Source organism: Gadus morhua, chromosome 16 (assembly GCF_902167405.1).
Source record: "Gadus morhua chromosome 16, gadMor3.0, whole genome shotgun sequence".
Lineage (NCBI taxonomy): Eukaryota > Metazoa > Chordata > Actinopteri > Gadiformes > Gadidae > Gadus > Gadus morhua.
This window is the reverse complement of record NC_044063.1, coordinates 15443683-15463682: the sequence shown is the minus strand read 5'-3', so window position 1 is coordinate 15463682 and position 20000 is coordinate 15443683. Positions and strand designations below refer to the sequence as shown.

Below are 20000 nucleotides of genomic sequence, written 5' to 3'. Positions count from 1 at the left end.
TGCTTCTCTCACTCTCCCGCTGTCCTTCCACCCTTTCCATCCTTCACTTCTTTCCTTCTCCTTCCCCTCCCTCCCTCACGTTCTCTCTTGTTTTCTGAGGCACTTTGGCCCTTCTCTTCTGTTACGACGGTCGCTCGCTGTTGTGTTGTTTGCTGTTGATGTGTGTTACTACTCTGCGTTACTCCTAACAGTGGCCGCACATGTTTCCTGTTTCACACATTTGTTTGTGCCAGAGACAAGGGGGTGGGGGTGGGGGGGGGGGGGGGGGGGGGCAGGTGGGGGACGGCGGGGTGAGGGGGAGGGGTGGTGGCAAACCATTGTTGCCTTCTGATTCATTAGCCCCTGTGGGCCTACGTCTGCGCACTTCAAACGGTGTCAAAGTAGGAAACAAACACTCTTATCTCGCCCATCCCAGGAGCACAAGAAGTAATTTCTAAAGAGCGGAAGGGTTATTTTTGAGCAGAGCTTAAGGATGTTCTTGAGGTGGTACAATCACAGCAGCCACCGCTGCCCTTGAGCCCACATACAGTCACTCTATTTATAAAAAAAAAAGATGAGTGAGTTGAGCAAGTTTTGCCTGGAACAATAATTAGCGTGCCAGGGCAAAATTCATCATCATCATCAGCAGCAGCAGCATGTCTATTGGACAGAGAGAAGGAAGAATTGTGGAAGGTCTTTGTTCACCACCAGGATTCCTCTGGTCTTTAAACACACTAAACTGCTCCAGGCGCGGACCAGAGAGCCCTCTAGTGGTCACAGTTGCCTGCCTTCTCATTCTCTCTCTCTCTCTCTCTCTCTCTCTCTCTCTCTCTCTCTCTCTCTCTCTCTCTCTCTCTCTCTCTCTCTCTCTCTCTCTCTCTCTCTCTCTCTCTCTCTCTCTCTCTCTCTCTCTCTCTCTCTCTCTCTCTCTCTCTCTCTCTCTCTCTCTCTCTCTCTCTCTCTCTCTCTCTCTCTCTCTCTCTCTCTCTCTCCCCTGAACACGATCAATAGGCAGTCCCTCTTTATTGGATCCAGATTTGACCGTCTGAAGGCACAGATGAATGATTTTCACAGTCTGCTGAGGAGCCCACATCGAGTTCAGCCTGTCAGACATGGGGGGATGGAGGAAGAAGTGGGCCTCAAAGTGAAAGCCTTGAGAATGCAGGGACGGGGGTAAACCCTAAACCTGAGAGCCTAGCCTGAGCTAGCAGCCCTTTCCAGGGAACAACACTGTTCTTATAGAGCCAGTGGGCCAGACCCAAATGAGAGGTGACAGCATATTCATTTCACCCAGTGTTTTTCTTTAAGGGCTTTTTAAAACGCTGCTGAATGATGAGCGGTCACTAGATTTATAGTTCAGGGGGATGATTTAGGTTTTCTAAATGGCACTATTTTCCCGGCCTCCCATGCACCAGATCTTGTTCGCGTTCTGCGTGTTTTTTTTCCGCCGAAGTAGTCAGTTCTAGAGGTAGTGTTTTTTCTTGAACAGTATTTTTTTCAGCTGCTTGTTGTTGGCGCACGCATTGGAACCCCGGGCGGGTTGGAATTGATTTAACGTGTGAGGTGAGCACCTCGGGTTCCCATGTGATGTCTGGTCTGGATGTCTGGGTGTGTCTCTGCGTTACCACTGGATTGACATGGAAACCCGCAGGCCATGCACTGCGTCCCACCTATTAAACTGTTTTAGGGGATTGTGGTCAGGGAATCAATTTATATGTCAGAGGAAATAGGAACCCACCTTGGGCTTCGAAATGCGTGTAGCGAGAGACAGAGGCAATTGATGTGTGTGCATACACTTATCAGTCCCATGAGTGTGTGTGTGTGTGTGTGTGTGTGTGTGTGTGTGTGTGTGTGTGTGTGTGTGTGTGTGTGTGTGTGTGTGTGTGTGTGTGTGTGTGCTTGTGTGTGCATGCGTGTGTGTGTATGTGTGTGTGTGTGTGTGTGTGTGTGTGTATGTGTGTGCGTGTGTGTGTGTGTGTTAAATTTATGCAGACATGCGTGCACTCTCCAGATCTCTTTTACTTACTCTCTCACACACACACACACACACACACATACACACACACACACACACACACACACACACACACACACACACACACACATACACACACACACACACACACAATACAACACAGTGCATTTGATGAAGTACATACCAGAACATATTGTGGGTAATGAGACCATGCGTTTTGTCTCAGCACCACATGTGGTGTTCCCCCAAACTTCCAGCTCAGCCGCTCCGTGTCTCCCGAGCCACCCTGGTCGTCTGAGCCGTACCTCCGGGGCCCGCGTGCCGCAGCCGGGCCTGGATGAGGTCACGTTGTGGACTTATCAGCCCACTGCGCTGCTCTGGAACCTGATGAGTGTATGGAAACACAACATCAGGTGGCACGGACTGCAGGGGGGGCCTTCATTTACAGGGGGATGCTATTACCTTCATAAATGGGCTGGCTCATAAAAACAAATGTCTTGTTTTAATTTAATACTTCCCCCCCCCCCCCCACACCCTCCCCCCCCTCTCCCCCTGCTAATGATTGTGACACACAAGAGGCCTGCTGTCTGCACACTGTGTGGGCTGCCTTCGACGGGAGGCCGATGCGGACGTTTACTAGCTCACATACTGAGGTGTGCGCCGTGGTTCCCGGGCCGCTTGTGGTGTCGGGGCTCCTTGTTGCGGGTGAAGCGAAACAGAAAAGGGCCCACGACTTGGCGAGTGCCGACGAAGCGAGCCTCACCTCCTGGCCTCTGTTAAGCACATGCACATGCAAACAGACACACACACACACACACACACACACACACACACACACACACACACACACACATACCAGACACACACACACATACACCCTCCGTGAACTCACACAACAGCATATATAATGTTTATGTAATGTGTGTACACGGTTATTGTTGGTATCGTGTGGTTCAAAGACGAAATGTCCCCAGAATGAGCTTTGAGACTTCCTATGTTTATTTGGCCTCTCCTCATCTCCCCCCCCCCCCCACCCCCCCCTCTCCCTATCAGCCTTTCAGACATCACTCAATACGTGGAAAAAATAGAAATAACAAAAAAATAAACTTGCATGGGACCGCACTCCACTGCGTTCCTCCCAAAAGTATATCAAGTACATGCATAATGTTTCTCATTACGCCTTGATCGCCAGGGTTCTGTCGTGAGCGGCTTTGACATTCTATCCTGTCTCGCCCTGGTGCCACACTCTAGATAACTCTCTCTCTCTTTCTCTCTCTCTCTCTCTCTCTCTCTCTCTCTATCTTTCTCCCTGAGGACACAGGAAAAGAGAGACAGAGGGAGTGAGAGAGAGAGAGAGAGAGAGAGAGAGAGAGAGAGAGAGAGAGAGAGAGAGAGAGAGAGAGAGAGAGAGAGAGAGAGAGAGAGAGAGAGAGAGAGAGAGAGAGAGAGAGAGAGAGAGAGAGGGGGGGGGGGGGGGGGGGAGCGAGGGTAGGGGGGTTGGAATGGAACCAATCTTCTGCAGATCATCTCTCTTGGTAGACCCTTTGACTAAATAAATAAGTCATTACTGCTCAGAGTAAGGAGCTTCATTTACTCAAGTCGATGTAATCACACCCGTCTGTAGGTTGCCCACGTCGCGCCACATGCACAAGCTATGTGCGTGTGTGTTTGTCTGCATGTGTGTTTTGTGAGTGTGTGTATCGGTGCGTGTGTGTATGTGTGTATATGTGGGTCTGTGTGTGTGTATTCCCCAGAGTGGACGTAGAGCTCTAAAATGGTAATATACCAGTGAAGAAAGACTGCCAGTAAACTGATGTATTCTGCATAGAGTAGACGGCTGAAAAGCTTATACTTTTCCTGTGTTAAGTCTGCATTGCAACAAAGGATAAGGCAATTAATGCCAAAAGGAAGGGAAAATAACTGTAATTTTAGCATTCCTTTCTGTAATTTACAATTTTCTTGACAGTTTCTGGTATTGTCCCATGGTCCTCCCACACGATGGCCCAGCACATTTATGGCTTGAAGAATATTAATCCAAGTTTCCAGGTATCGTTCCACCAAAGTCTCCTTTGGCAAACAAAAAATCAAAATTATAAGTCATTAAGTTACCACTCACTGAAAAACTCTAGATACCGAGAAGAAGAAGAAGAAGAAGAAGAAGAAGAAGAAGAAGAAGAAGAAGAAGAAGAAGAAGAAGAAGAAGAAGAAGAAGAAGAAGAAGAAGAAGAAGAAGAAGAAGAAGAAGAAGAAGAAGAAGAAGAGGCAGCAGTAGAAGAAGAAGAAGAAGAGGCAGCAGTAGAAGAAGAAGAAGAAGAAGAAGAAGAAGAAGAAGAAGAAGAAGAAGAAGAAGAAGAAGAAGAAGAAGAAGTCTCCCACTTGACTTTTATTGTGTCTGGTTCGTCATGCTGTGCTGCTATATACAACAAGTCGTTTTTCATTGTTTTGATTTTTCAGTAGTCACAGTTGCTGTTTAAACGTGTCAACAAAACAATGTCTTACACAGATCCTGGGGGAGGCAACCCGGCAGCAGGCCTGTGTGGATGCCGTTTTTCAGTAAAGCGGATGTTGAGATTTCCGTCCATTGTGTCATGCTGGGAACACACCATCACTGTTGTCGCTCACGCTCGCATTAGGAAATATTGCAACAAACAAAGCACCCTGATATCGGAGTCATGTGAACCTGTGTGGGTATATGCCACAGGTGACAATAGCACACTGACATTTTTTTTCTCAATTTGAGAAATGTTTTTAACAGTTGAAAAGCACTTCCCTCTTTGGCTGACACATTCCTTGCTTCACTCGGAATGCCAGTGTGAGAAAAGAAAGTCACAGTCGCAGCTATAAAGTGCAATGGTCGGGTGAGTTTGCTTGAAACGAAATTGCCCTCAAACCCTTTCTGTTGGTCCGTAAAGTGCAAGATGAGGGCAATGTGAAGGAAATTAAGTTAGTGAACAGAGTCAGGTCAACTATACAGGAAAGACGGTCGGTGGAGTCGCGTGTCTGTGTCACGGGGCCACGGAGCGCACTTTTCTAAGCTGCTGCGTAACTGTGGATAGATGTAGTCGGACGAGATGTCACAGTAATGTGATGGGTTGGTGCTGATGATGATCAAATAAATATATACATACAATATTAAATAAAAAAGATATAAAAAAATATGAGAAAGATATTATTGTGAAATGTAGCAGCCTAAGCCTATTTTTAATATTTTATGTAGGCCTAATGTAAAATAACATCAAGTGCAGGTGAAAAGGTTTCTACCATGAGGTTAAATGTTAAGTGTTTGTTTGATTCGTTAAGCTTGCAAAAACAGGTGTAATTTATTGATTGTTCTGCAAAACAAAACTTGGAAATCTGGAAACGGTTCAAACAAAATAAAATAAAAAACGTTGCGTCGATATGGTGTCAGAGATGATAGTTAAAGTTTGGGACGTTGCGCTTTTACAGCGCGTTAACATCTTCTGTCCTGTCACGGTCCGATGAACTCGGCTGCAGCAGAGGAGGCTGGTTCTTCCTCCTCATTGGCTGCCGCATGGTCGCCTTCTAAGTAATATATCCATTCATGCACCCTTCGCTCCCTTTCGCCCGTCCAAAATAACTCACTGTCATCATTGGAAACGACTTTTTGTTGTAACGGAACTACTTATATTAGTTCGGAGGAATAATTAAATCGGAGAAGACAAACGGCCGCGACAATATCGACAGGTGAGTAAGGAAAAGCACCGTAGAAATGTCAGTTTCTCTGCAGCCCGTAACCAAACACGTGGATCATGCATGCATGATTCTAATAAATGCTTTCCAATTTATTTTACGCTGCGTGGGTTGTTGTTAAACTTGCATAGTTGCATTCTTTTTCACGAAACCTGATTTGAGGAGTTCGCTCGATTCAGCCTTCACTTCAAACAGCGTTTGATTTGAAATGATATCCGTTTAATAGGAAATTCAATGTTCAGACTTGTATTTGTAGGCCTATCTATAGGCAAACCCTTAATAAAATAAAATATTGCTGCACTATTACAATCGCGGTTTGCATATTGGACTCATAGCATAGAGTTTCGACATGGGGGTTGGGGGGGGGGGGGGGGGGGTCAAATTTAGATGAGTCGGAATGGCTCTGAGTCTCCATCGTGATGCAGAGCAGCGCTTGTCGTCGTGCAAGGTAAGGCAGGCTAGAATGTAACACTAGAGGCACCCGGCCCACGGGCTGTCTCGGAGGAAGGTCCGCGCCGTTATTCAACAGCCCTCCGAGCCGCGAGCCTCTAATTGGCTGCAGATGCGGAATCCTATGCTCCTTTACCGTTTGGAAATTGGATGCATTTGGGAAACTTTATGAGGCGAGCCTAGCGTTAGCCTTCAGGAGCCGAAAAGACAGAGGAAGATGAAGAAGATGATGATGTCAATGAAGAAGAAGAAACAGTGGCCCCTTATACGTGTATACATCCCACGCCTTCTAACCTCCTAGAAAGCAATATATGGACGAAAACCTATAGGCTACTATTGCGAAGGTCTCATTTGAGACCTATCAGTCCTTTTATTTTCAAATCACACATTATATAAGTCATTTATATGTCCCATGTCACCCAATAAATCAATGTTATCATATGCAGGAAATAACACTTTCCTTTACTTCAGACTACAGTCAACCTCCCCAATTATTTGGATCCGTAGTTGTTGTGTTGCAGCCTTCTTGATAATTGCACATGGGAATGGCTAAAGACACCGTCCTCGAAGTGCCCTTTCACCCCAGACTTTGTAAGCTGCACTTATTAAAGCGAAAAGTGCTTCAATATGTGGCAAGTTGGAGAGCAGAACGAGATGGGGGTGGGGATGGAACAGCCGTGTTGCCTGTGGGGCGGGTTGTTATTCATCCGTTACCATACTTTAGTGCCATGAAGGCCCACTGATACACAGCAGAGCATTTTAGAAATAGGCTACTATTGTCGAATACCATGTGGTCGGAAACAATATATAAAGGGGAATCACGTGCAGGAAAAATAGAGACTATGAGACGTGTACATGGAAGCTGTTTCCCTCCCCGTTGTTTACATTGACATACCCTGTTTGTTCTTATATAGAGTGAATGTTATTATATCTATATATCTTTTTTTTCTTTTTTTTTCTGAGCGAAAAAGAAAACGAAATAATTGATTTCAACAAACAGAAAGTTCAATGTGACTTTTAAAATTTCAGCCTAACTCACAAATTCCACGTTTGGAAATGAGTGGAAACATAAAATTGCTTATGGTTGGACACAATTTAGCTGCACTAAATGCGCCTGGCAGCAGAACTGAGAGGGTTTTAATGGTCGTTCAACGCGCTCTCTATCCGCAGGGCCCACGGAACACGGTGCGCACTTGGGCCTGCCTGCCAAGGGAATATGTTTCAGACTGTGCCCGACACGTCGTCTTACGTCAAGGTAAGATATCAACGTCCATTCCACCAGGTACTATTGGGATCAGACTGGGATCTTTTTTTTATTGTTGTGCTGTTTTTGAACAACGAAAAGCTCTTCAGCTTGTAGGCTCCAGATTCGGGCCACCTGGAGTTTTTCTTGATCCAGATCCAACTTTATAAATGATGGTCATGATCGAACACAATTTCAAAGACATATCTGCAGATCGGCATTTGGCATAGACTGCATTGTTGTCATCGTTTCACACCAAGCCTCATGTGACACATTTTAACAAAAGGCATATCACATACCCATAAGTGCGACATGCCACCATGACGCCTATAGGCATAAAGTTACAAAACTGCCCTGGTTTTAACAATAAAACCCAAACCTCGGTGAATCTCACCAGCATATTGTACTTGTGACCTGTTAATGCAACTGTGTTATTGCATTAGCAACCTCAAACCCCCATCTATTGATGCAGACTTCAGTCTCTCAATAAAATGGCTCATTGTCCTGCGGCGAGACATTCGTTATTGGCCCAGGTCATTTATAATCTGCACAATCGCCGTTTTTCCAAGGGGGACTTGTTATGTTTTGACGACTTATTCCCCTTTTTTGCATAAGGGGTCTTTTCATACAAGAATGTGTGCCATTGCAGAAAGAAGTTTCAGCAAGGGGTAGGAATATAGCCTGGACGATGGACAATTCCTGATTTGTTTCACGAGAGTTGAATATCAAGAATGTTTTAGGAGAAAATATGCTTTGAAACGAGTCTTTATTCTCCTTAAGCCCAGGTTGATGAATGAGAAACCTTATGTAGTGAGACTCCAACTACTTTTTTAGTGACTCCTGTAAATGCAACTGCATTCTTTGTTTATAAATAAGAATGCTATGTGCTATTTCATGAGGCACACACAAAATAAAATATAAATGGAATTGTATTTCATGCCAAAGGACTTATTGAACCTGCAGGTTCAACAGTTTCAAGTTATGAGCAATATTGGCCAGAATGTGGCACGCCTCAATAGAAATAATAAGGAATAGCCTACTTTTCATTCAAGCCAATCGCTCTAGCATCGGTTTTGTTTGTTTAAGGCTAGACGAGACGGGAGCTTTCCAATAAAAATAAATCTCAAATTAATTATGGCCTGAAGCAAGGGCTGAAACAGTTTTTGCTCATACACGCAGCAGACTGTGCCCGGGTCGGCTGTCCTTTGCTGCAAGAAAGAGAGAGACCAGCTTATTTCATATGTATGAAAAAAAACAACGATTTGATATTCGTTATTCAATTATTTTTTTTCTGCATGTTTTATTTGAGAATCAGCCAAAGTAGAATGACTTTTCAATTAATTTAAAAATAAACGGGCCAATTTGGACAACTTTACCCAGTTGGTGAGTTGATTGGCAGCTCTATAGGCTATGTATCAGAGAGGGTGGACACACCACTATTAAAACGCTGCTTATCCTAACCTCACTGCTTCCCGCCCACTTCTGGCCTGTTGTCCCGTACTAGATGAGGAGCTACTGGCTAGAGGAATAAGAATACATGTCTGTCTGTCTAGTTCCAGTTGCGAGCCAGATGGGTTGTGGTCTGCTGTGTAAACCGACTTGCATCTGTTTATTGGCCTTCCACAATGTTTGTTTCAGGCCTCTTCATGATGGTCATTGTATATCATACATATATATTGTATGTCTGTTTCCCTGGGCTTTATTTTAGTATTCCAACAATCGGACGTTGTTATTTAGGCCTACGCAATCTATTTTTAATTAAATGGTTTCATTTTATTAAAGGGTAGGCCTACATGTCTGGCTACTGAACTTCTAACTATCTAAAAGAAAATCTTAAAAATCGGATCTCCTGTGGACTAAAGTGTATTAATGCAATACCTGCATTCATTAATAATTAACAGCAATGGCGTCAAAAATAACCTGGAATGCCAAAGAAGGCCTTTGTAAAAAGAGAAACGGCCACTAAAGAGTTAAACAAGGTGTCTCCCTTAATTACATGAAGCTGCACTGGCCTCAGGCAGGAGAAGCCTTGACCCCTAGCAGGATCCAGATGTGGTGGTCTCGGGGGGGCTCTGCCCCCACAAGACTCCCAAGTCGAGAGCAGACAGGTCGGCCCGGCTGTCAGTCGTTCTGGCGCAGTTTCTGTTTGGCCACTCCGAGCCCCCCCCCCCCCCCCCCCCACCAGGCACAATCCCACCGGTCTGGTCCCGTTCAGGGCTGGCTCCATGTCCGACATTAGGGCTGCAGAAATTGTGCTTGAATTGATGAGGGCAATTTGGTGTGGCGGTGGATAAGGAGAAATGCAGTAGGTATGGGTTGGGGTTTTGTTCCCCCCCAATAGTATTAGACCTACTGCTGCTCATTAGATGTAGGCTGTGTGGTTGGACAATCTGCGGCACGACACGCAAGGCCTACAGCAAAAAATAAGAACCAAAACAACACCAACAACGAGAGCAGTGAAGCCTTAGAAAAGTAACAACATGATGTTCACTTTCAACAGCACCGCAGTCCTATAAAGAGGCCCTAGCGTTCATTCTGACCAGTGGCAGACCGCGTACTCACACGTGGAGAGCAGACCTCTGCACACAGTGCGGTTATGGGAGGAATGCCATTGTAGGCTATTAATGATGTCTGAATAAACGTAATGGGTTCGAGTTAGCACTATAACAAACGAAAAATATCATAAATATCATAAAATAATCTATTCTTAGGTTTATTGCGATAAACATTAATTCACCTTTTAAAAGGACAAGTTATAGCCTTTTCCGGAAAAATAAATTGCAGAAATGTTTTGTACCGGATGAGAATAAATGAAAAAAAAGCTTGCATTGCGGATAAAGGCATGGTCAAAGATAGCCTACAGGCAGGCGTGAGCATCACGCTCAAAGCAGGCCTAACTAAAGTGTCCGGCCGCAGCTAGATGCGCATCAATAGAGCGCATTCATCTCGTGTTAGAATACGTGGAGTGAACAATCTCCACAGCACCACACACTCCTGCCAAAGAAACAGCTCAAGTTAAAAAGAAAAAAAAGAAAAAGGAGCACAACACACAGGCAGCACAGCGGGCTGCATCAATGCGTTTCTGCACAACGCAGCCAGCCATCCTGTAAATATTTCCGAGGAAAAACAAAACAGTGAAGCTGGGTGCGCAATTGTTTTCCCCGTCTTATCTCTGCGGGACAGTATCCTGCTGGTGGGTGCCGCCGTGGTGAAGGCAGGGCTTTCAGTGACACACAGCTTCCTTCTCCACAGCGGTGACTTCACTTCCCAAATTTAGAAGGAAAAAAAAACCATCCGGTAAACTGTCTCTTTCTCTGCGCGACATACCGGGGACTGGGATTAATGCAGGAGTGTGTCATGTATGGAATATTGTCGGGGTCCACTGAAAATTGCGCAAAATGGACGGAACTATTAAGGTAAGGCTGGAGAACGGAGCAGTAGGAGTTTATGAGAGAATGCTTTTTGGAGTTGCGCCTCCTCTTCGCACGGATCCTGTGTCTGAGAGCGAGGCTCCAAACTGAGGGAAACTAGCGGCTTTTAACGGTTTGTCGAAGAGGGGATAGATGGACTCTCTCACATTTGCTATTCTTTACTGTTTTTTTGCTCGACAACAATTTGTAGCCGTACTTTCTTTTTTGAGAAGGGACCGCAACTGATTTCGGATTATTCAGCCTCGCTTCGGACTCCGGGACCCTATAGCGCACCATTACGCGCGTCTACACCGGAGCGGGTATATTTTGGGCTCAAACAATACGATTTGTCCTAAACGCAAAGTGACTCCTAGACGCAGGAAGGGTACCACTGCGATTATTTTATTTTGTTTTTAGATTACGGGATGTGAGAGGACGAACGAGTGCGGCTGCTGGATGAGGCTCGTGGTACCGTTAGATCCCACGACTCGTTCCAGTGGTGTGTGTGTGTGTGTGTGTGTGTGTGTGTGTGTGTGTGTGTGTGTGTGTGTGTGTGTGTGTGTGTGTGTGTGTGTGTGTGTGTGTGTGTGTGTGTGTGTGTGTGTGTGTGTGTGTGTGTGTGTGTGTGTGTTTGTATGTTGAGCTTCAGCGGCGTGTGCTGTGCTGCAGTCGGCGGGCCGTCTCCAGGTCGTTGCTCAACAAAACAAACGGTGTAGTTGGAGAATAAAAAAAAAGAGAAAAGAAATGAAGCTAAATGCTCGCTTTCTTGCCCCTAGGTGTTATATTCTTATATCCAAGACAAACAGTGATTTCACAAGGTTGTTTGGACAGTCTATTTTGAAACCTTATATACCAGAAGTCCCGTAACTATAATTTGCGACACGAAACGACCACAGATTGACAATCATACCTTGGCAGACAGTTATAGAGAGTTGCTCAACTATTTGGAAACGGTGCATTGGAAAGGAAGAATGCTGGTCCGCATTATCACTGGCTACTGTCCCCGACAGTGAAATTCCAGATGATGGCTGGAGACACCAGATGTTGAATGGCAATTCCTTATTTGTTTATATATTATCATGCCTCGATTGCAGCCTATGGCTTCCAGTTCACTAGGAACAGTGCAACATATGCATTCAGGTGATTTTGTTGCTGTTTTTTTTCTTCTTTAAATGAGGGTGCTTGTTTTCTTTTGGAAAATAAAGTAGCGGGTTTGTGGTGACTGGGTGTGGTGTAAGGTTTGGAAGAGTGTAAACGTGGGCTAGACACATAAATGGCAGGCTCCAGTCCATTCTAACGCGCTCATTGTTGATCAATTAGGAGGATGATCGGTTGGTACGGACTGTTCTTAAGGCCACATCTATAGCTTAGCCTCTAATATGTGTATTGCAAAGTTATTGCATCACAATCAATTATGTTTCCTTGCGGTCCGGCCTGCTAACAGTATTCTGACTCACTCATGCAAAGGATATGCTTCCAAGCCATGAGAGTTTCCTGTTTCATCCAATCTTTTCCTGACAGGTTTCCTTTTCCACCTTAAACAAAAGACAGGAATGCCCCCCCCCCCCCCCCCAACACACAGAGACACCAGCTCCTGAGATATGGCTGTGTGTGTGTACGTGTGTGTATGTGTGCGTGTTGAAATGTATGTGTGTGTGTGTGTGTGTGTGTGTGTGTGTGTGTGTGTGTGTGTGTGTGTGTGTGTGTGTGTGTGTGTGTGTGTGTGTGTGTGTGTGTGTGTGTGTGTGTGTGCGTGTGTGTGCGTGTGTACGCCAAACAGAGGCACGTGCAATCTGGATGTTGAGTTATTTTCCAGTTGGTTTTGACTCATTTGGGGGGAGGCTTTGTAGAGCCAGAATACCGAATATATACGTTATATTAGAGGCAGGTGTATGGGGCCAGCGAAACAGATCGTGAGGACACTCAGTATTAGGCTACAGTATACAAATGTATTATTAGGCCCGATCCGTTCGCCTCATTGTCTTAAAAACATATCTGTTATCTTCCATGTGTTCCCCTCAGATACCAGATGAAAACATACCACATTTTCACGAGACAGCTCACTCTTCAAAAATTCCTATTTTTAAAGACATTTCATAATCTCAATAAACACATGGGTCTGGAATGAGAACATTGGGGGCCGATAAAGTCATTATGAATTAACACGCGCAACATCCACAATAGCTTGGGTCAGTCTTATCGTGCTGCAGTAAGTTACTGCTCCAAACGTTATCATCCACAGGCTAGCTGGTGTGGGCTAGTCAGATAGCAGCGCTGCGTGTATCCATGCAGGGCCCTATACTGATCTAAATCACTGGCACGTCTAATTCTGGCTAGGCCGTTGGCGTTGTCGTGGTTTTGGCTACTTTGTTTATAGAGTGGGCCACAATAACTGACATTTATCTCATTGGCTACATTGGTACATTGCTCTGGATATGAACAAATTCACTGATATCTGTTGCTTTTTCCTTTTTGACTGACTGGAAATAGTTTGAAACTGTCTGAGAATGTTTTGCCAATCACGTCTTGTTTATGAACACATCTGGGGATGAAGGCTTTATCCCAAAACCATTGAATGATTTAAAATGTATGTATATGTATACAAGACATACATTTTTAGTTTTAGTTTTTCTTGTATGATTTCCAGAAGGAAAATCCATCTAGGTATCATCCGTCAAATCTTTCAGAATCTTAAGACATTTACATCTAAACATCAACTAAACCACTGTGAGAAACAGCATATTGTGTAAAACAATCATGTTGTTTTTTTCTATGCTACCCAGTTAATAATACCTTGCTATGAAAACAATTCTAACTGCGGGATGACAGCATTTCAAAAGAGGGCGCCATTTTGCTACCACCGATCTGGCACTGTTTCTCCAGCACTCAAATCTCGATAACATCTGTCCTATAACACAACACACCAATTAAATAATTAGGAATGACATGCGTCTCTGTACAAAGTATGCCTGCAGAACATTTCATATCAAGAAGGGATGTATCAAATTTAACATCAACCTATCGCTGTAGGATTGCAGAGGAAGGGAGATTTGTTGCTTTTAGTGTTTGTGTTTAGTTTTACAATGCAAAATTCACGATTGCATTGCATGTAAGATCTGTTGCTTTTAGTGTTTGTGACCTTAGTCTCAAGAAGTTACAAATTAGTTTTTAAATGCAAAACTAACGATTGCATTGTTTGCATCATTAAATTCCACAGGCTCTCAGGGCAAAGCAGGCCTAACAGCCACAGTTTGACCCAGTTTTGAAATGATTGGGGCGTTGGTGGTGGTGGTGGTGCAAACTCACAGCAGGAGATATATACACATTCAACTGCTGAGGGGAATCTACCTAACACAGGGCTTTGCTCGCAAGACACCAGATCAGCAGCGCGTGGTAAAAACAGAGCGTCAAGGCAAGCCCTGCGTCCCTGCGTTTGTTTTCTTTAATAAACGTACATTAGTCCAGCTGAGGGGTCACCACAGCTATATGGGGCTGAGAGCTTCTGTTGAGGTTTCAGCTGTTTCTGAAGGAAGAAGAAGAAACAACAACAACAGGAATGAGGGTGAGGACCCAGACAAGACAGGAGGCTTGCATCAGGGGGCTAGACCAATAATACGGAGAGCAAATATGTGACTCACTGGACTTATCCTACTAGTCCCATGTGCGTATTTCCCATTACACCCATACGTGATAGCCATTTCTATGGCAATTTGTTTACTAATATGGTTTCCTTTGATATTTGAATGTACCTGCGAGAGAACCCCCATTCCATTGGGGATGGCCGTCGGCATAAAACACTTAGTCATAATGTTTACGACGGAGACTTCTAGTTATTCTAACATCAACAGGAAGCTACTGTTGCTACATGGGCTCGCACATTGTATACAGAAGCTACTGAGGATGCCAGGTTGCGATAGGACCTATAACTGCACATAACTGCTGCAAGCTCACTGTGCCAAAGCGGGTGTTTCTGAGATCACAGGCTTTCAAGAGCCCTGTTAGGTCCAGAGGTTGACAGAAATGTGTAACCTGAGGTATAACTGAAATATGAAGCCATATAAAGCCACCATTCCTCTATTCATACACATTCATTCATCCCTCTATTTCTACTGTTGCAATCGTCAAAAAAGTTGTTGCTGAAGTAATGCCCTCTTATCTCAATAATCTCAGGGTAACGTGGGTATATGCTCACTTGATCGCAGTACGGGGATAAATAGGATAATGTAAAATCCCATCAAAGCTTTTGAAGTTCTTCACTGGTATTGTGTTGATTAAAGCAGTGTTACTTCTCACTTCTCACTAACTGCCTCTCCTTGTGGCTTACAGGAGGCGCTATCAGTGGTGAGTGAAGACCAGTCGTTATTCGAGCCACCGTACGCTGCTGCCGCCCCCCTCCCCAAGACAGACATGACCGCATCTGGAACACAGGACTATGGCCAGACCCACAAAATCAACCCCCTGCCCCCGCAGCAAGAGTGGATCAACCAGCCAGTCCGAGTCAACGTCAAGCGGGAATATGAGCACATGAATGGATCCAGGTAATGGCCCTGCTTTACGGCCTTCTGTTGGCCTCGTATATTCTCTCGTATTTTCATTAGGCGGTGGATTAGAGGAGGGTATATATTGAGTTACCTAAGGAATAATATGTAATATGTCAGTGTTTTTGATTATATGCTGCTGGCCTCAGTGTCGTTCTATAATCAACCATGATCCTAATCAATGTACTAGCAATGTACTATAATAAAGAAATTAATAGTTATAGATTGTTGCTTTTATGAGGAAATATATTGACTTCATTTTTGAGAGAGGAAACCTATTTTCTATTTTAATGCAACAAGCTTTGTGTTAAAAGTTTGCTGAATGTTTAGACATTCAAATCTCCTTCTTAGCAGTAAAAAATTAGCCCAAATTATTTTTGTTCTAAATGGCCTGATACCTGTTCATAGTGATGACCACTATATGAGCACTGTTCTAGGATGCTGGGTCAAAGCTAGATTTAACCTAAATTAAATCTAGCATATTTTGTAACACGTAATAATGTCCTATGGCTGACTTACCCTTTGTGTGTGTGTGTGTGTGTGTGTGTGTGTGTGTGTGTGTGTGTGTGTGTGTGTGTGTGTGTGTGTGTGTGTGTGTGTGTGTGTGTGTGTGTGTGTGTGTGTGTGTGTGTGTGTGTGTGTGTGTCTGTCTGTCTGGCTGTCTTTCTGTGCGCACCTCTGTGTGTGTATGTGTGTGTCCGTGTGTGTGCGTCTGTGTGTATGTTTGTGTGTGGATGAAGCAGAGAGTCCCCAGTGGACTGCAGTGTAGGTAAATGCAATAAGTTAGTTGGGGTCAATGACATATCTCAGATGAACTACGGAAACTACATGGATGAGAAGAACGCCCCGCCTCCCAACATGACGACCAATGAGAGGAGGGTCATTGTTCCCGCCGGTAAGGGGCCAATCACACTACCTCACACAAGACAGTTATGTTGTATGAAATATTCAAATATTGAGCATAGAATTTATGCAACACTGGTTGTTTTTAATGAATAAGTCTTCTTATTAATGCCAGGGTTGACTAGGAGTTGTGTGAAACCTTTAATCACAAGAGGCTGAACATGCGTCTAGAAGGAGGGAATATAAGTCATTTTATGTAAAATAATGTGAAGCAATGGCCACAGTTTCCATTTAAAGGGCTATCAAAACCCACTTATGCATAAGGCCACTAAACCATTGACCTAATAACTTCCCCCCTATGAACCTTATGTCTCAACCACTGGAAGCAAGGTGACTGTTTACTTTACAAATTGAATTCAGCAGTGCATTTTATCGTACTCCAGCCATAAAGTATGTCTAAACGATCATTTTCATTGCATATGTATTCCTTTCCCTGTACATGTGTCTCAGAGGTTTTGAAGAGGTCTGGAAGAGGTTTACCACATAAACCAACATGAATTGTTTAGTGAAGACAGTCACAGGAAAGGATTTGAGAATAGCACATCTACAACTGACAGCTTACCTGACACTATATGAATCGTTGGGATCTGCTCAAATCTCACCCATCTGTTTAAAATAAACACCAAGGAATTATTCCCGACTACTTGAAAGCGCGTCTGTTTTCGGATACATCGTGCTGTTTTCAATTTGTCCACCTTTCTCTCACTCTCTCTCTCTCTCTCTCTCTCTCTCTCTCTCTCTCTCTCTCTCTCTCTCTCTCTCTCTCTCTCTCTCTCTCTCTTTCTCAGTGTTTCACTGCTGTGATATAAAACAGTATGTCCCGTGTATCCACGCAGTATAACAGCCAAACTCTCTCCTTCGTTCCGTTCTCTCTGTGTGTTTCGTACTTTCCTCCAGACCCATCATTATGGTCTCAGGACCATGTTCGCCAGTGGCTGGAGTGGGCCATCAAGGAGTACGGGCTGCTGGAGATGGACACGGCCATGTTTCAGAACACGGACGGCAAAGAGCTGTGCAAGATGAGCAAGGAGGACTTCCTGAGACTCACCACCATGTACAACGCCGAAGTGCTGCTCTCACATCTCAATTACCTCAGGGAAAGTGAGTATACCATGCTCGCCTGATTGTGCAGTGCTGGAATATCAACTTTCTTCAAAAGGATTATGTAAAATCCTATCTTAGATTTGGAGAATAATGTCCAAAGGGGAAAAAGGAAGAATGAGAAAGACATGTGTGCGCCGTTTGATATCCAGATGTTTGCAGGCACATTTTGTGTTTGAGAATTTGAGTCCTCCACACGAGCAAAGACGCTGGAGTTTTACTCTTCTCTGGGATGAGAAAGTAAGGGAACGCCGAGCCAAGTGAAACACAATTTTGACACGCATTCGTTGTCACTGCAGCAAATTGAAATTACCATAAAAAACAAACAAAGTTGACTTTACTGGAAACCCAGACCAAAAGTGTCTCTGAAATGGCCTCCTGGCTGTCAGAGGCACCATGGAAAGCAATAGGGCTTCTTTCCCCCCCTCAAGATAATCATCAACTCTATTCTCAGTTCCACGTTGCCGGGCCTTATTCCACGACGTCCGCAGAAAGATGAAGCCCAGGTGCATTGCCTGGGGAACCACACTAGGGCTTGCGTGTTCAGCTTGGGCAGGAGGGGGAATTTATTCTCAATTTACCAAGGAAAGACTGCATTTAACCTTTGAAGAGCTTTCCTTTTTTTCTTTAGATAAATGATTATTTCTAGTCATGTTTTGGGCAGCGAAAGAATAAGGCCCTAAAGGGAAAGTCGTGTTCATGTTATGAAAGTGTATGGCTCCGACACGATGCCGTGCACGTAGCATCATATGGTTAATTGTTTGGCTACAAAGAGTCGTCTTGTGTCTGCATGCACAGATGGTGAGTGCCAGAGTTTAGGTTAAGGAATTCATTGAAACAAACTAAAACAAACGGTTAACAAAGCCATTACTTGTTTCTGATACACTCTGTTATCTTATTTGTGCCTTGAGAGACGCTTTAAACAAAACCCCTTTCCATGGCGCTAACAATAACAGCACGAGACAGCAGGTTGGGTGGAGTAACCAACCGCTGGACTAAATTTACACATAACCTCCTCCGTCTCCCAAAGAGAAAATGAAAAAAAGAGGGAGATGGACCGCAGCGTGATGTAATGGGAACTGTGTTATTTTGTGGGTGTCAACAGTTTTCTCTGTGCGTGGCGTCTGGGCAGAGAGACATGCTTGTTGTGAGTATAACAGCCTCATTGTGCGGACACTGTAGCGGGCGGATCAGTCTGACCGCCGCTCCTCCTCCTCCTCCTCCTCCTCCTCCTGCTCCTCCTCCTCAGAGGAGCAGCACTTTCATTATGGATGCCGGCCTCGCAGGCTTCAGCCCCGGCTTAGAGGTCCTCCCTGCCCATCCCTCTCTCCCGGCTTTCTCTTTTTTCTTTTACATTTTTGTTCGGGCGGCATGTGTTTTCAGGACAGGAGAGACGACTCAGGAATCACCCATGCTTGCCAAGAAGAAAACAATAAAATCATTTTGGAGTCGATCCCAGCGACTTGAAAACGATGAGCGCTCTCTCGCTCTCTACGGGACCGTCCCTTGCCTGGACTGACTGACTGACTGACTGACTGACTGACTGACTGACTGACTGACTGACTGACGTACTGACTGAATTACTAACTGATTGACTTACTTAATGACTGATGGAATGACTAACTGAATCACAAATTGACAAACTGACGGTTCGACTGATTGGATTGAGTGACTGACTGGACTGACTGACCCACCGACCGACCGACCGACTGACTGGACTGGCTGACTGATCAGTTGCAGCAGGCAGAATTAGGGGGAGGGGGCAAGGGGTGGTCTATTATTGACACATTCACCCCGGGGGCACAGGAACAATGTCCTGTTTGATCGTTTCATTGAGAGTTCAAGGAGGAGAGGGGAGGAGCTGGAGGTGGAGGAGGAGGAGGAGGAGGAAGAGGAGGAGGAGGAGGAGGAGGAAGAGGAGGAGGAGGAGGTTGAGGAGGAGGAGGAGGAGGAGGAGGAGGAGAAGGAGGAGGAGGAGGAGGAGGAGGAGGAGGAGGAGGAGGAGGAGGAAGAGGAGGAGGAGGAGGTTGAGGAGGAGGAGGAGGAGGAGGAGGAGGAGGAGAAGGAGGAGAGGGGAGGAGGAGGAGGTTGAGGAGGAGGAGAGGGGAGGGGGAGGAGGAGGAGGAGGAGGAGTAGGAGGAGGAGGAGGAGGAGGAGGAGGGGGAGGAGGGGGAAGAGGAGAAGGAGGAGGAGATGGAGGAGGAGACTGAGAGATCCAGGGTGGATAAGAAGCCAAAGCAGTTCCCTCCAACTCACCCCCCCTTCCAACCCCCACCCAGCCACCCCCGCGCAGCACAAACAAACACAATCACAGACGAGGCGTAGTCCCCCCCCGACCAGTAGAGAGGCCACCGGCTCCCCTCAGCTCCGGGGCTCCAGCGTGTGCCGGGGTAACGGGGGGCCGGCTAATACTTCCAGGCCTCTGGAAGTATCAGCGATTACAGGTTGTTGTGTGTGTTTGACGTCGCCCCATCTAGGCTCACTACTACACCCTCCCCTCCGCTGCCACCCCAACCCCTAAACAATAGATCAATAAATTATGCGGGCCGGGATGGGTCCCGGCACGGCAGACCCATTTCATGGCACATCTGCGCGCATCGTGTGTGCGTTTGGGTCGTTTGTTTGTCGAAAGGCCGATTAACATTCCTCACAGTATTGACTCTCTTGTATGTACACTCCCCGTCTCTTCC

The 20000-nt window shown here is 45.4% G+C and overlaps 1 protein-coding gene across 7 annotated transcripts in view; it reads left to right on the top strand.

Moving 5' to 3' along the window:
- Window positions 1–4794: 4794 nt before the first annotated feature.
- fli1 (Fli-1 proto-oncogene, ETS transcription factor) overlaps window positions 4795–20000 on the top strand; it is a 37446-nt gene continuing 22240 nt past the window's right edge. The window contains exons 1-5 of one of the 7 annotated variants that reach the window (XM_030380766.1): window positions 4795–4812; window positions 7286–7370; window positions 15095–15306; window positions 16050–16201; window positions 17107–17310. In XM_030380766.1, the coding sequence (XP_030236626.1) occupies window positions 4805–4812; window positions 7286–7370; window positions 15095–15306; window positions 16050–16201; window positions 17107–17310 (661 nt within the window). In that variant the 5' untranslated portion in view covers window positions 4795–4804. Of the gene's footprint in view, window positions 4813–5462; window positions 5660–7285; window positions 7371–10261; window positions 10775–10799; window positions 11089–15094; window positions 15307–16046; window positions 16202–17106; window positions 17311–20000 lie in introns of those variants that run through there. The other 6 variants (XM_030380765.1, XM_030380767.1, XM_030380768.1 and 3 more) reach the window with 6 other exon arrangements.